We start from the raw sequence: 13,857 nt of genomic DNA, 5'->3' as shown, positions 1-13,857 counted from the left end.
TTAAGAGTCAGAAATTTTACGTAGCTTCTTTCTCTCTTTGAACTCATAATGACATTTCACATCCCCCAAAGAATTTCATTCTCATGTATAAACATTTTTTTCTTAAAACTTCCATTCAAACTACTTTACTTCTTTGCAAAAATCCGTCTATAATTAAGACTTTTATTTTCTGTCACTATCATTCTTTCTGTCAGTACTCACATCAGTATTTGAATGTTCCTTTCTTTGGCCCTCCACGGGTTTTTACTTCTTGAAACCACACACGACAGTGAAATTAGGGATGGGTAAGAGGTAAGCCTGTATTCTGCAGAGTGGGAGAATGTAACTTGAGACCAGGGATGTGGGAAAAGGAGCCCATTCCAACCACAGGCATATTTCAGGCCGATCAGTTTTATGGAAGACTGAATGGAAGTTGCGGATCTGGAAACTGACCCTCCTGAAAGTCTTCGTGTACCACGTGCCCTGGTTGGCACGCAACACCCTTGTCTGGAAAAACCCGCCAAACTAAGAGCTCACTGACACCAAGAACCTCGCTTGGGTTTGAACCAGTCTGGAAAATGCCCTGGACAGAAGGGTCACCTGGCTCCCACATTCATGCCTCCTTGCCCCATCAGCCCGCAGGTCATCCTGATGGCCTCCTGGAGGAGGGGGCTCCTCTCCCACTTCTTGGCCTCCCACTCGAATGGGGTCTCAGGTACTGAAATGATCATGGGGTTGGGAGTCAGACAGACATGAGAGGAAAGCATAGATCTGCCACCTGTTAACAGAATGAACTTAGTCAAGCTAATTAAATCTCTGGGCCCTAGTTTCCTCACCCTATAAATGAAGCTAATAATACCTGACTTTTGTGAGGATGAAACGAGGCAATACCTTTCTGAAGTACGGGGCACAGTGCACACAACACACCTGTTTGCTTTGCCACTTTCTACCCTCCCCCAAAGGTTGTTACTCAGCATCCTTACCTGCTCATCTCCCATCTCCTAACCAAAATATACATATTTGAGTCAGTTCTACCTTAAAGTTGGGATATAAAATGGCAGGAAACAAATGCTGCATTTTCTACATGTTTACATGTTTTGTTTTGTTTTTATTTGGCTTGGTTAAGTTTTTAAAATTAGTTATCAAAACCTACATCTAAGCAATAATTCTTCAAGGGCTGAGATTTCGGGTACAGCCCTGTAGGGAGATGAATCTGAGGCAAGAAAGAGCCTCTCCATTGCCCAGAAATTGTACTGTATTGGTTGTTCCTGACTCAGTCCGGGTGTTGGGTGGCCTTGACTATGATCTGGATTGACCACTGAAGTCCTCGGGGCCTTGAGGGGAACAGACCTAATCTTCCGAGTGATCCTAGGGCCACCATCATTGCCTACACCCACCCCCAGCTTCTTAGCAAGGTCTGCAGCAGAGGGGTACCTGGCTAATGCCGAGTCTCATACATACAGCTTAGTTCCATTTCAGACGAGAGCCGACTCTAGGTCTGTGCGGATCTGATTACACAAGCCTTAAGAACGGGCGAACAGAACCAGCTCCTGTGCTTATTAAGTGTTTGATCAAATACTCCAAGTAATGGCAATACCCACTTCTACTTTATTTGATCCTCAGCATCTTATAGACTAATCAGCTTACAAGCTAATAAATAAAAAATAATAATAAAAATAAGGAGAAAGTCCCAAGGACTCTAGCACCTACCACAGAGTAGGAATATTTATGTTACAGAAATACTTTCTAAATACTTTCTAAACACACTAAACTTCATATAAAGTTGTTCTTTTCCACAATTTTAGAATTAATATCTACAATTTGCTTTGTGATGTTTTAAATATAGGTGTCTTCCCTGTCCTTTAGCTTTCTTCCTAACCAAATGGCTTTGAAAGGTCATGTGGAATTTAAATACTATCGAAAATAGCCAACATTTTGCTTTTAGTTATATGGAATTGAATCCAACCCCATCTACTCTCTTCTTTAAGTCTTTAAGTACATTTTTTTTTAAGTTTAACATTCACTTAAAGTTTCCTTCCCCTCTCAACATATAATTGTCTCTCACACAAAGGCATTCTGTAAGACAATATAAAGAAAGTAATCTGAAAAAAAGTATAACCTATTTTATTTTACAAACACAGCAAACAAGCTACACTGCTAAGTCACCAGGCTGACACTGCACCAATGATCATTTTCCATTTTATAAAAATATCACCTTTAGAATTTTTCTTCATGTATCAGGGTTTATGAAATTAATTGACAGTTGAGGTATAATGCAAGACATATAGTACCAAGCAGAACTGTGGGATACAGACAAGTTTCGGGGATATCCATTCTGTTTTAGAGTTGTAGCTTAAGCATTGCTTGGAATTTTGGGAGATTTACTAATACGTCAAAAGTTTCATTATAAACAGTCGAGTCTGCTTCAAAGAACTAAGAGTACTTCTTGACCTTCCTGCTAAATTATGAGGAAGGACATATTTCTGTTTCAGACAATACAAAAAATCTGAATGATCATACTTATCTACATTTAACTGAAAAATCATACAAACACACAACTTTTGAAGGATTTAAAGCCCCATGGTTGGATTCTCTGGAGGTAACAGACTCCAGGATTTGGGAGATTACAGGTCTAGGACTAGCATTCACATTACAAACAAGTCTAGGATTTTTGTCTTGGAGTATGACTTAGAACCTGTTAACTAGCAACTTCATAAAGCATGCCCTGACTCCAGTGAGTGATGGTTTCATCCTCTGCCATGAATTAGAATGAAGTAGATTTGCAGCTCCTGGCTTTCAGACACTTCTGAATGTGACTTGTATGCACATTATCAAAATAGGAAGTATTTAGGCAGAGCAGTTTTCCTTCTCAATAAACATAAGATGCTTTTTACAGGCGTATATGATTTAGAAACTCAAATAAAATTTTTTCAGCAATTTAAATCTTTTTTCTTTTAAATGTTACCCTTGCAACCTCTTGAATCATGATTAAATAGATTTGTTTCAATTTGGACATATAACAGATGTGCAAATACTATTATTTTTAAAATTCAAACTCTAAATTTAAATGAACACCATTTTTATAAAGCAAAGCAACTTTTGGTATATGGCTTGAGCACAGCTTCATAATGGATGGATATTTGGGGTTTTAAAATGATAAAATTTTTTCTTTAGATAAAACACCAAAATGTTTTCTAACCAGTCTGAATCATACTAACTTTCAAGATAACCTGGAGCAAATGACAATGCCCTTTTAAATTTCAATATATGATTGATTAGATGATTGATTCACTTTTCCATGAGTGAGGCAAAATAATATCTATTTTATTATGAAGGTAAACAAAGTACCTCCTGCCATTTGTCAATGGGCTATACAGGTAGACTTTCAGCTGTGAAATGCAAGATTTCTCAGCAGATCTGCAGTTTCTATTTCCAAATCTCCCATGCACTTGCTTATTTCCCTACTTCTGCTAATGGGACCTTTCTTTTTACAGAAGTTGACTTATCACCTAGGCTCAAGCTCTTTGAATTACAAGACTCTTGCTTCTCATTTGTTGCCTATAGTCAACTGATCGCCAAGTTCTATTGATTTTATTTCCACCACAAACCATGAGGATGACCTTTCATGCAGAGTACAATTATTCTAGTTGACCATTCTCATATCTCTTCCAAAGATGTTGCAATATACCCATACGTGTCCTGCGTCCAGATCTGCTTTTGGCAGAATAATCTTCCTAGAATACAGCTCTTGATCATGGCCTTCTCTGACACACCTTCAAACTCTTCACGTTGCCATGTGAATTTAACTTTCAATTCCTTAACTCAAAATTAAGGCTGTCCCTAGTCCCTGACTCAGCCATCTTCACAACCACCCTTACTCTGTGCCCCAGTTAGAAGGAAGTACAAATCGTTCCTCACAAACACCAAGGCTGAAGTTACCATATTGTCCTCAGACATGGAGACCGAGGAAAGCTGGGTGGCTGAGGGGTCTGTGAGATGAACAAGCCTTTGAGGTACAGCTGAAGAGACCACTCGGAGTTACCGCCAAAAAAAAAATTAAATATCAAAAAAGTATACTTTTCTTTAAATAATTTTCAGAACTAGCTTCTCCCACAGCTATCTGTGGAGACGAGCTTTGGCTCTGGTGTCAACCTAACTATCCAGCCAAACCTGCCCCATCTGTTCATTCAGGACCACAGCTCCTAACTCAGTGCTATGTTCTCCTGACCTGTTACACTTATCTCTAAGTCTGAGCACCTCGATCAGTTCTGGCCAGCTCTGTTTGCCTTACTCTGTCTTCCCCACAGCCCTGCCTTAACCCAGGTGTCCTGATGCACCTCTCCATCTAATTTAAATTCAGTTAATGCAGTCCTACTGCACAACCTAACACCACACACCTTATCCCAGAATACTCCGGCTGGAAGTGCTCTCTTCTCACCTATAAAAACACTTTGTACAATTCACCTAACATTTCTCACGTTCTGCCTAGAGTTATTTTTTCTTGTTTTTTTTTTTTTTCTACACGTTTAATAGCACAACAACTTGAGGCCAAGACTTATGCTTTTTGCTTCTTCTACAAAACCCCAAACGGTGCTTGCACGCAAGAGAAGCCTAATACATACTTGTGCGGTTAAATGGAATTTGTGTCATAAATGAAAAATATATTTAACTGCATATTTGATTATCTGCCTCTTTTTCCTACAAGATTATAAGGGTTTTTCTCCCCGAGTACTTAGTAGTGTCGGGCACACAGGAGTGCTCAGAAAAAAATGCATGTGGAAGGGAGGAGAGGAGAGAAGAAAAATAAATAAGGAAGGGAAGAAGGGGAGATAAAGAGATGGATGGAAGGAAGGAAGGGAGGGAGGGAGAAAGGGAGGGGATAAAGGAGATAAAGAGGAAACAGAGCGAGAGAACATGTTTCTACATGAAATGTTGGCTTGTTGATCTCACTGAATTTCAGAAAAATAAAGCTATTTGTGCAGCATTTTTAATAGAATAGAGTGAATTAAAACATAAAGGAAAAAAGCTGTTTCTTTTAAAATGATTAGGTAAGAGAGCATTTAAAATGGAATGGCACGTGGCTGGCCAGTGTGTCACCAGGAGAAGCAGCTGTTCAGCTACCCAAGGTCTCGTGTGACTGGGGGTGGGGACAGCAGATTGACAAGGACAGGCCCTCAGGTCGAGAGGCTCAGCAATGCAAACCATGTCTCAGGAGAGTATTCAAACCACCAAGCTCACAAAAATCAAAGTGGTAGAATTAGGATGCAACTTGACTCTTCTAATGTACACCGAGAAATAAAACTGTGGCAGAACTGATGAGGTCATGACCAGCACACGCTCTCCCTGTGGACACACCTGCATGGAATGTCCAACATTAAGGTTAATATTTCTTGGTGGGTGCTAGGATCAGAACCAGGCAAGTTTGTTACACGATTTCAAAGGGTGATAGCATTCGTCTAGGATGGTTTGCAGTGTCTATCAGCTCGGTGGTCATTCATCCTGAACATGGAATTCTATTACCTGGCTCTTTGGCCAAACGTATCACTCCACTAAAACCATCAGTTATTGAATGATCAGTGTCAAAATTTTGACACTCTGACTCTTCTTTTTCTATGTTCTATTGCTGACCAATACGTCTCTCCACTCCCTTCCCCCCATACACACACTGCCTTCTGATGATTGACACAGATACCCCCTTTCTTTATCTTATGAATATATTCAGTCAGGTATTTCTCTGGCTGGGAAAAACTATCTCATTAAGGTTTTCACAGGTCTGCTCTTTCTTATTGCATTCTGCTTTAATAGTTCAACTATCAGAGCTGTTTTATTGCTATTAATTCTAAATTCTTGGGAGATACCCAATTATTACCCACTGCCATGCGCAGCAAGAGGTATAAAAGTCCTCCTTTCAAAAACTCCTTCAAGATGTTTGAAGGTGGTTGAAAGGTACAAACTTCCACTTATAAAATAAATAAGTCTTGAGGATGTAATATACAGCATGGTGATTGCAGTTAACAATATTGTATTGTAGGGCTTCCCTGGTGGTGCAGTGGTTGGGAGTCTGCCTGCCAACGTGGGGGACGCAGGTTCAGGCCCTGGTCCGGGAAGATCCCACATGCCGTGGAGCAGCTAAGCCCGTTCACCACAACTATTGAGTCTGTGCTCTAGAGCCCACAAGCCACAACTACTGAGCCCGCGAGCCACAACTACTGAAGCCCGCGCGCCTAGAGCCCGTGCTCTGCAACAGGAGAAGCCCCCGCAATGAGAAGCCCGTGCACCGCAGCGAAGAGTAGCCCCCGCTCGCCACAACCAGACAAAGCCCACACGCAGCCATGAAGACCCAACACAACCAAAAAAAAAAAGTACATTTATAAAAAAAAATATATTGTATTGTATATTTGAAAGTTGCTAAGAGAGTAGATCTTGAAAAATGGTAACTGTGTGGTGATGGATGTTAGTTAGACCTACTGCAGTGGTCTTTTCACAATATATATGTATATTGAATCATTATGTTGTACACCTGAGACTAATATGTTATACGTCAATTGTAGCTCATTTTAAAAAAAGAACTTGACAAAAAAATTATAAAATTTAGTTCTCTCCCCAAATACTAAAATTCAGTAATACACACAGTAAGAAAACAATTATCAGCACTTAAAACAGTAAGACACTTAACAAATGCAAAGGAAAAGTACAGGCAGAACTGAATCAATGGCAGATATAAGCTAAATCTTTTAACAATGTAACAGTTTATAACTAATAAAGGAAAAGAAAGTTCAATCAAAATATTTGACTACAAATCAAAATTCCAAGAGAGATATTAATAGCTCAGGGAAGAAGAATATACTGAAAGTGCAGGGTTAGGGTTAGGGTCACCACCCCCTGCTCTGCTCTGGTGCGTTACTCTGAGCGCTATCCAACCTGCTTCCCCAGAACCCAGGGAAATGGCTGGGACATTAGATAGCAGAGTAGGGAGATCTCAGGGCTCAGAGGCCGAATTCCCCATTCGCCAATGCAACGGATGAGAATGAATCAAGGTCCTCAAACCTAGTAAGATATCCAAGCACCACAAATTCTGGGAACCCAGATGGAGACGGTGGGTGGAGAACAGACTTTCATTCTTTTTCATCCACAGGTTAGTGCCCATGGACCCGAGAAGGTGGGACTGGCGACACCATCATGCTTAGACCTTGGGGAGAATCACAGGATGCTCAACAGGCATTTTTAAGGGACATGCAGAGAAAGAGGATTGGCTTCCATTGTCTCTAGAAAGAAAGTCAAAACTTGCCCTTAAAAAACTAGTGGTGTCTAGGAGTCAATTTGTCTATAAGAAACAACAAAGTCAGTGGGCACTCTGTGAGCTGTACTGGTACATGTTTATTCTAATTAATAACTGTATTCTGCACTGAGATGAGTTTTTTTAAGGTAGTTGCAATTTTTGCAATGTCCTCTTGTCAAAATTATATCTGCATACATTATGGAATGCCCTAACTCAAATTCTATTTTCTCCTTTAAAACCCAATGTCTGCCGAAAGATCTGTAACCATTAAAGCTTTAAAGTCATATTTAATAGAAATATCTGTTTTCAAGACAGTTATCAACAATTAAAACAGCAATAAAGATGTATTTGTAACTCTGAGGGCTGAAAGATAAAAAAATACTTTAAATTTTGTATAATCAAGGGTGAATGATAGGGTAAATATGGTAAATACGGTTCTAAGAACAGTCTGTTTACAGAGAAACTGTTCTGTGCCAGGCAATGTGCTATCTCCTTTACAGACCCTGAAAAGGGTCTGGTCCTTGAAACACTCCATAATTTTTTCACTTTACTGACCCAAAGTCACATGGCAAATGAGGCTTAGAACTTGAGATTTAACCATATTTCCTTCCCATATTTCTCTCTTTCACTATAACTGAGACTTCCCAAAGCAAGGTTTGGGCCACCTAAGAATGGATGTTCTTGTGATTTATAAGTAGCTTCTGCTGACCTACTGGACATCCATATGCCAAGGATGCAATCAAAGCAGGATGCTGTGACTCTAGGCAAGTTAGAACAGAGGCAGATGCTTTCCTATGGCATCCAGTGGCGCTTAAACTCCTCGTATGTGAAACGATTAAATCCAGAATATTAGTCCCAGAGTGGTTATGTCATCAGCCCAGGGCCCAGGTCATTTAGCAACAGTGAGACTAGTCTCTTATACCTTCTGGCTCTCAATTCCTTGTTCTTCCTTCATTCCATTTGCATAGTTACATTTCAGCAGATACGTGGTAAGTGTCCACCTGTGCTAGGTAAATCAGCTTTGAAGACTCAGTTATGCATTAGAAAATAACTTCTCTGGCACGGTATTAGAACAAAGTGATCTGGACCTCTGTCCAGCTACACGGCCTCCTCTGTCCCCTGATGACTGGCAGAGCGCTGATAACTTCTTGCATTGGTTTCCTTCCTGCTGGATTACATGCTTAAGCAGATGGGCAGGGACACATACACAACCCCTCAGCCATGCATTTTCACGTCGTCCCCTAGGATGTATTTCTGTAGATGACTATGCTTGTCCTATTCCAATTTAAATAGAAAAACAGTGACTTGCCCAGGATCCCATGGCTGGTTGGGGACAAGATGAAGTCTGTTCCATTTTCTACTGCCCTGCTCCTGGCAGCTTCTTAAAAAGACAGCTCTAATCACATTTTATTGAAAAATAGGGAATTAGAAAAAGATTATTAGATACTCCCTTGAAAATTAAACCTCTAAAACTGTAACAACTTTTGCAATTCTATGTTGGTTATTTTTATTCTATAGATTTATACTCCTGTAACTAAAATTAAAACATTAAGTTTTGTGTTTTAGATGCTGTATTTCTTTTATTAATCAGGCAATATTTTCAATATATATTTTAAAAGATTCTGCAATCCCAACAATTTGGAATTTGAAGTTATCTTACTTTGCAAGTTAAAACTTTTGAAAAATAAGCTGATTCCAACCTAAGATGTATTATATCTGATTTGAGAGAAAGCAGTCAAGGGCAGTGCCTGTCAAGGCTATTCTTTGATAAGTCAACTATGTTTTCTCATAGCTTCCAAATTATGTATGCAAGTCCCTTCACCACATTAAGCTACAATTTCCAAAAGGGTCCTCATTTTAAGGCGATCTATTCTGCAATTAGCATTATCTGGTCCAGATAAAGCTCACTTGGGTCCCTGGAAGTGTAGTCAGGTGTTAGCAAACACTTTTTTTTTTTTGCGGGGGGAGAATCTTATAAGAAAAAGAGTGGACTAAAAACTGGATCCTCAGTCACTGGCTGTTTTTCAAGAGTCCTGTGACTACTGCAGCAAATTGAAACAGGGAGCCATGCTCACAGTGGTGCGGTTCCAAAGTCACTAGTCTCATCCAGGGATCATTCAACATTTTCACACATTTCATTTTAATTGTCACAGAATCCGTGACCAAAGAGCACAGGTGTTTTCAAAACAAACAGTGCATCAGCCACCGGAGAACACATTTCCCCAACTGTCCTTGACCTGTTTGAATTCTATGCCTTGTTTTTAATAGTCCTGAGGGGTCCAAAACCATGACCAGGGCACAAAACTTCTTCACTGCACGCTCCCTCAACCCACTCGAGTTCAGGCAGGCAGCTCAAGTGATGTGCAACACGAACTTGTCACAATGCCACTGCTTCTTCAGAGGTACAAGTGGGAGGGGTTAACAGCCCACACCTCTATGTAATATCACTGCTGTAAAAAGAAACCCCAGGGACGGTGGGCAACACAAAACATGAATCTTCTGACAAAGATGCCCTAGGTAATACTTTATTATGATCAGATTAAACCAGACCGTCATTATTTTCTCCTACTGCATTTGTTTACTACGAAGAAAATAAACTCTGTGACATGTTCTCTGGAGACCTACCATTAGCTCTTCTCACCCCTGAAACAATGCAGAGGACAGGACTCACATCTTTAGGCAGCGAATATTCACTGAGTACTTTCTGTGCACCTGGCACTAGGACAAAAGCCAGAAATCGCCATCAAACCTCCAATGGACATACTGACATCCCTGAGGGCCTCGAACTTGGGCTACTCTGTTACTCTAACAGAGCATACGGTTGGTTAACATGATATTTTAAAATTCATGTTTATGTTTTCCTTGTTATTGATACAGCTTCCAAAGAGAAGCAAAAGAGAAACAGAGCTTTTGTGTAATGGACTTTAATTACTTTTCTGCTTAGCACCTAGAAATAATGCCTAGTCTTTGAAATACGACCTGTAGATTTCACTTTGATAAAAAGGACTGCAAAAGAAGTTGGGAACCCAGCTGAGGTAAGAAGAAAGGTTGCTTTTATCCATGTGGTTTAGGGGAGTAGAAGAGACTAGTGCAAAGGATAGACACTGCTTTCTTCCTAATGAATAGGTGACCCACATGAATGCCCTCGGTTTCCCCACTTGGCAAACCTGACATAGAAACACCGCCAAGTTATGCCGCCATGAATAGCTTCATTTGAGAATTCTGAGCATGGCAAGGGGCAGTTCTTGAACATGTTTTTATTCATCTCGGAAGCCTTGTAGGCTAATTAGGCAAGTGAGAACACTCAGACTCAGGAAGGAGTGGTATTCAGGCTGTTTTTAGGATAGCTTGTGGTAGCAGCTGTTGAAAACCACAGTGAGGCAGCACTACAGCCCTACAGGAGAGGAGGTGAGAAGGACTATGGATTGAGATGTACCTGGAGGTTTGAGAGTGAGCAGTTACTATAGTCCAGGCCTGACTTTTATTCAGTATGTGAGAAGCTGTTAGTGACATAGGACTTAAAGTGATTCATTAGGAATCAGAATAACCACTTTGAGAAATGAGAATGCATGCTCTTCAGAACAAGAAAGTAATTCCCCTGAAAGTTGTATGGGTGTAGCTAAATTGCAGAGTCCAAGTGTGTATCAGCAACAAACTACACAACAGAGTTATTTTCTTCACATCATTCAAAACCGGAGTGCAAGTGGAAGGCTAGACTGATTCAGGGTTAATGATTTGTAGGGTAGCTACAGCAGATTGATAAAGGGCATTGAAATGACGGATGAAGGAAGAGTTGAACTCTGGATTCACAGGAAATGTAGAAATGGAAAACTTTCCAAGATGAGCAAATAAACTGGGAGAGAAAGAAGGCGATGAGGGATGTGACACGGATATGTCGATGAGGTTGAGAAGAAGGGGTGGTGGCAGTTGTGGTTGAGGGAACAGAACATAAGACTTTAGAGCCTGGGCAGCTCCTGGCAACACTCAGGATGTGATTAAGACCCAGGATGACCGTCAGGAGTGGAGTTAGTCCCTGGAGAAGGATAGCTTTGCCATCCTTCATAAAGTAAGAACTCAAGCCTCCCAGGGTTTCCAACAAGGAGAACTGTGGTGAGGACCAGGGCAGTCAGCCCTGATGGCCCTGACACGTGTTCCCCTGTAGGGTTCTCTGAGTGACTTCTGCTGCCACACTGCCTCTAAACTCTTCTTCCTTCACATCTCTGGACCAAGTGAAGACACTTAAGTTAATTATGTCTGGCTCTGTTGAGACCAGTTCTGAAATAGTAAGACTCTATTAACGACTTAGTGAGACAAAAGGGAAATTGATAGAGTAACATGAAAACTGGATACTCGGGCTTCCCTTGTGGCACAGTGGTTAAGAATCCAGCTGCCAATGCAGGGGACATGGGTTTGAGCCCTGGTCTGTGGAAGATACCACACGCCGTGGAGCAACTAAGCCCATGCGCCACAACTACTGAGCCTGTGCTCTAGAGCCTGCGAGCTGCAACTACTGAGCCCGCGCGCCACAACTACTGAAGCCCGCGCGCCTAGAGCCCGTGCTCCACAACAAGAGAAGCCACCACAATGAGAAGCCCTCGCACCACAACAAAGAGTAGTCCCCTCTCGCCACACCTAGAGAAAGCGCGGGCGAGCTAAGAAGACCCAAGGCAGCGAAAAAATAAATAAATTAAATAAATAAATAAATTCAAAAATAAAAGAAAAAGAAAACTGGATACTCTTTTTTTCTTTTTCGTTTGTTTTCTGCTTTGTTTTATTTTTTAGTATGATTTCAGCATGCCAGCTTGGTTCCCCCTACATGGAGACCTTCCTGTGTCATTCCCTGCTCCAAGCAAGTCATTTATAGACTCCCTACACCTTGGTTCCCTCACCTAAAGATATGGTTAAGCCTTTCAGATCTACTCCACATGACTTGTGAGAATCAACTCAATAAGATGAATCCTAAAGCACATAGAAGCTTTTATTGTTATATGTGCACTATGTTATTGCTAATTTATATTATCTCCCATTAAAATACCTTCATAAAGTATAATCTTTACATTTAAGTGTACTTGTGACTTTTACTTCCTGGAAGACATGGTAGATAAGCTCTAATTTTATCAAATCTATATTGAGCAATACAAACTCATTTCTTCTGCAGTTTACACACTTTCCCAAAGTGCAAGTCTTCGGCCATCTGTCCTCCCCCCACTCTCAGTGGGGCTAAAGCTGAAGTGTTCCTGCTGGAGAAATAAGCTGTCCAGAAATCTGGCTGTAGTCACTGTTGTCACCATCATCATCGCCATCACTCTTAGAGCCTAGAGTAACAGCTAACACATTTAAAAGGAAAACCATAAATCTTGGCCATAGTGAGAGAGAGAGCTCAGACTAACTTACACAGATGTGCAGTAGAACAGTATCAAAGTGGGCAGCACTTTTAGAAGCCATAATTCTTAATTACAGGATGCCCCAAGTGCACCAGGGAGTATTTTAAATATCTGAGTCACCAAAAATGAAGAAGAGTAGCAGCCTAGTTTCATATTCCTTAGGACCCAAAACCCTAATTAACATGGAACATCCAAGCTTTTATCCATTTCAATACCCAGTTCCCCTCTTTAAACTAGTATTTCAGTGTGAGATTGAGATTTCAAGTTTTCCCTTTCAACCTGTATTTTTTTGGATAATGTCACTGGTCACAGATGTAACCAAGCCCAAGAATCATGAATCACCACCCATCTCCCTATTTGACTGGCATTTCTCATTGCAAAATATGCTATGCTTTTGACACATACCACTTCTTTTCTGGAAACATCTATTGAAAGAGATGGGAAAGCAATTCCTTGAAAGTCAGCAACTGAAAAGGTCTATTCACAATAATGTATATATAAATGTGCACATTCTCGTATTTTGAACATTATCAGAAAATAATGATAATTTTGTCAGTAAAGTATATAGATTCTCAACATATAGCTCCCAAGGCACTACAAGATCCAGATTACTATTTATGTCAAAGAGTCTTTTTCTCCATTCCCGAAGCCATGATGTATATTTTCACTGCTGTCTTAAGTTTTCTCGAAAGGGAAAGCCATTGACCACATGCACACATCACGTCTAAAGTACATCACTTAACTGCTTGCCCATTCAAAGCAGAAACCCTTCTCCGCCTCTCACACGCTACTGCTCTAGGACCATCACTCTAACCCCAGCCCTGTCTCAGGTGTGCCCAGAGCAGGCAAGCAGCAAACACTTGCGAAGTGAATAAAAACATGAGTGAAGTTTCTTCACTCTTTATTTTGCCTCTTGAGCCCTCTAGCCCTTTCCTCCTCCCCTTTGGTTTTGTATAACCTTATCTCCAAGCTCGCTAATCTGAATCCAGTCTTCCTTTCTGCCACCCAAATTCCCTCCTGGATTTCACCTTTCCCTGACTCTCCACTCTGGCATTTAGGCCTAGGCTCGCATACTTAGTTTCTGGATTAATTTGTATTCCAAAAAAAAGCTCAGCCCAGCTCCTTGACCCGCAGACGCCACTTACCCCATCGCCCAGCACCCAGAAGGATCCCATGACCTGTGGGAAACATGACGAGGGGGAAAGAGATACATAG

General features: G+C 40.9%; 1 protein-coding gene across 1 annotated transcript in view; it reads right to left on the bottom strand.

Moving 5' to 3' along the window:
• NKAIN3 (sodium/potassium transporting ATPase interacting 3) overlaps positions 1 to 13,857 on the bottom strand; it is a 681,284-nt gene that overhangs the window by 449,490 nt on the left and 217,937 nt on the right. Inside the window, exon 8 of the mRNA XM_068525591.1 lies at positions 13,788 to 13,820. Within this exon, the coding sequence (XP_068381692.1) occupies positions 13,788 to 13,817 (30 nt within the window). The 5' untranslated portion in view covers positions 13,818 to 13,820. The remainder of the gene's footprint in view (positions 1 to 13,787; positions 13,821 to 13,857) is intronic.

Source organism: Eschrichtius robustus, chromosome 17 (genome assembly GCF_028021215.1).
Source record: "Eschrichtius robustus isolate mEscRob2 chromosome 17, mEscRob2.pri, whole genome shotgun sequence".
In the NCBI taxonomy this organism is placed as follows: domain Eukaryota; kingdom Metazoa; phylum Chordata; class Mammalia; order Artiodactyla; family Eschrichtiidae; genus Eschrichtius; species Eschrichtius robustus.
This window is presented reverse-complemented; position numbering and strand designations above follow the sequence as displayed.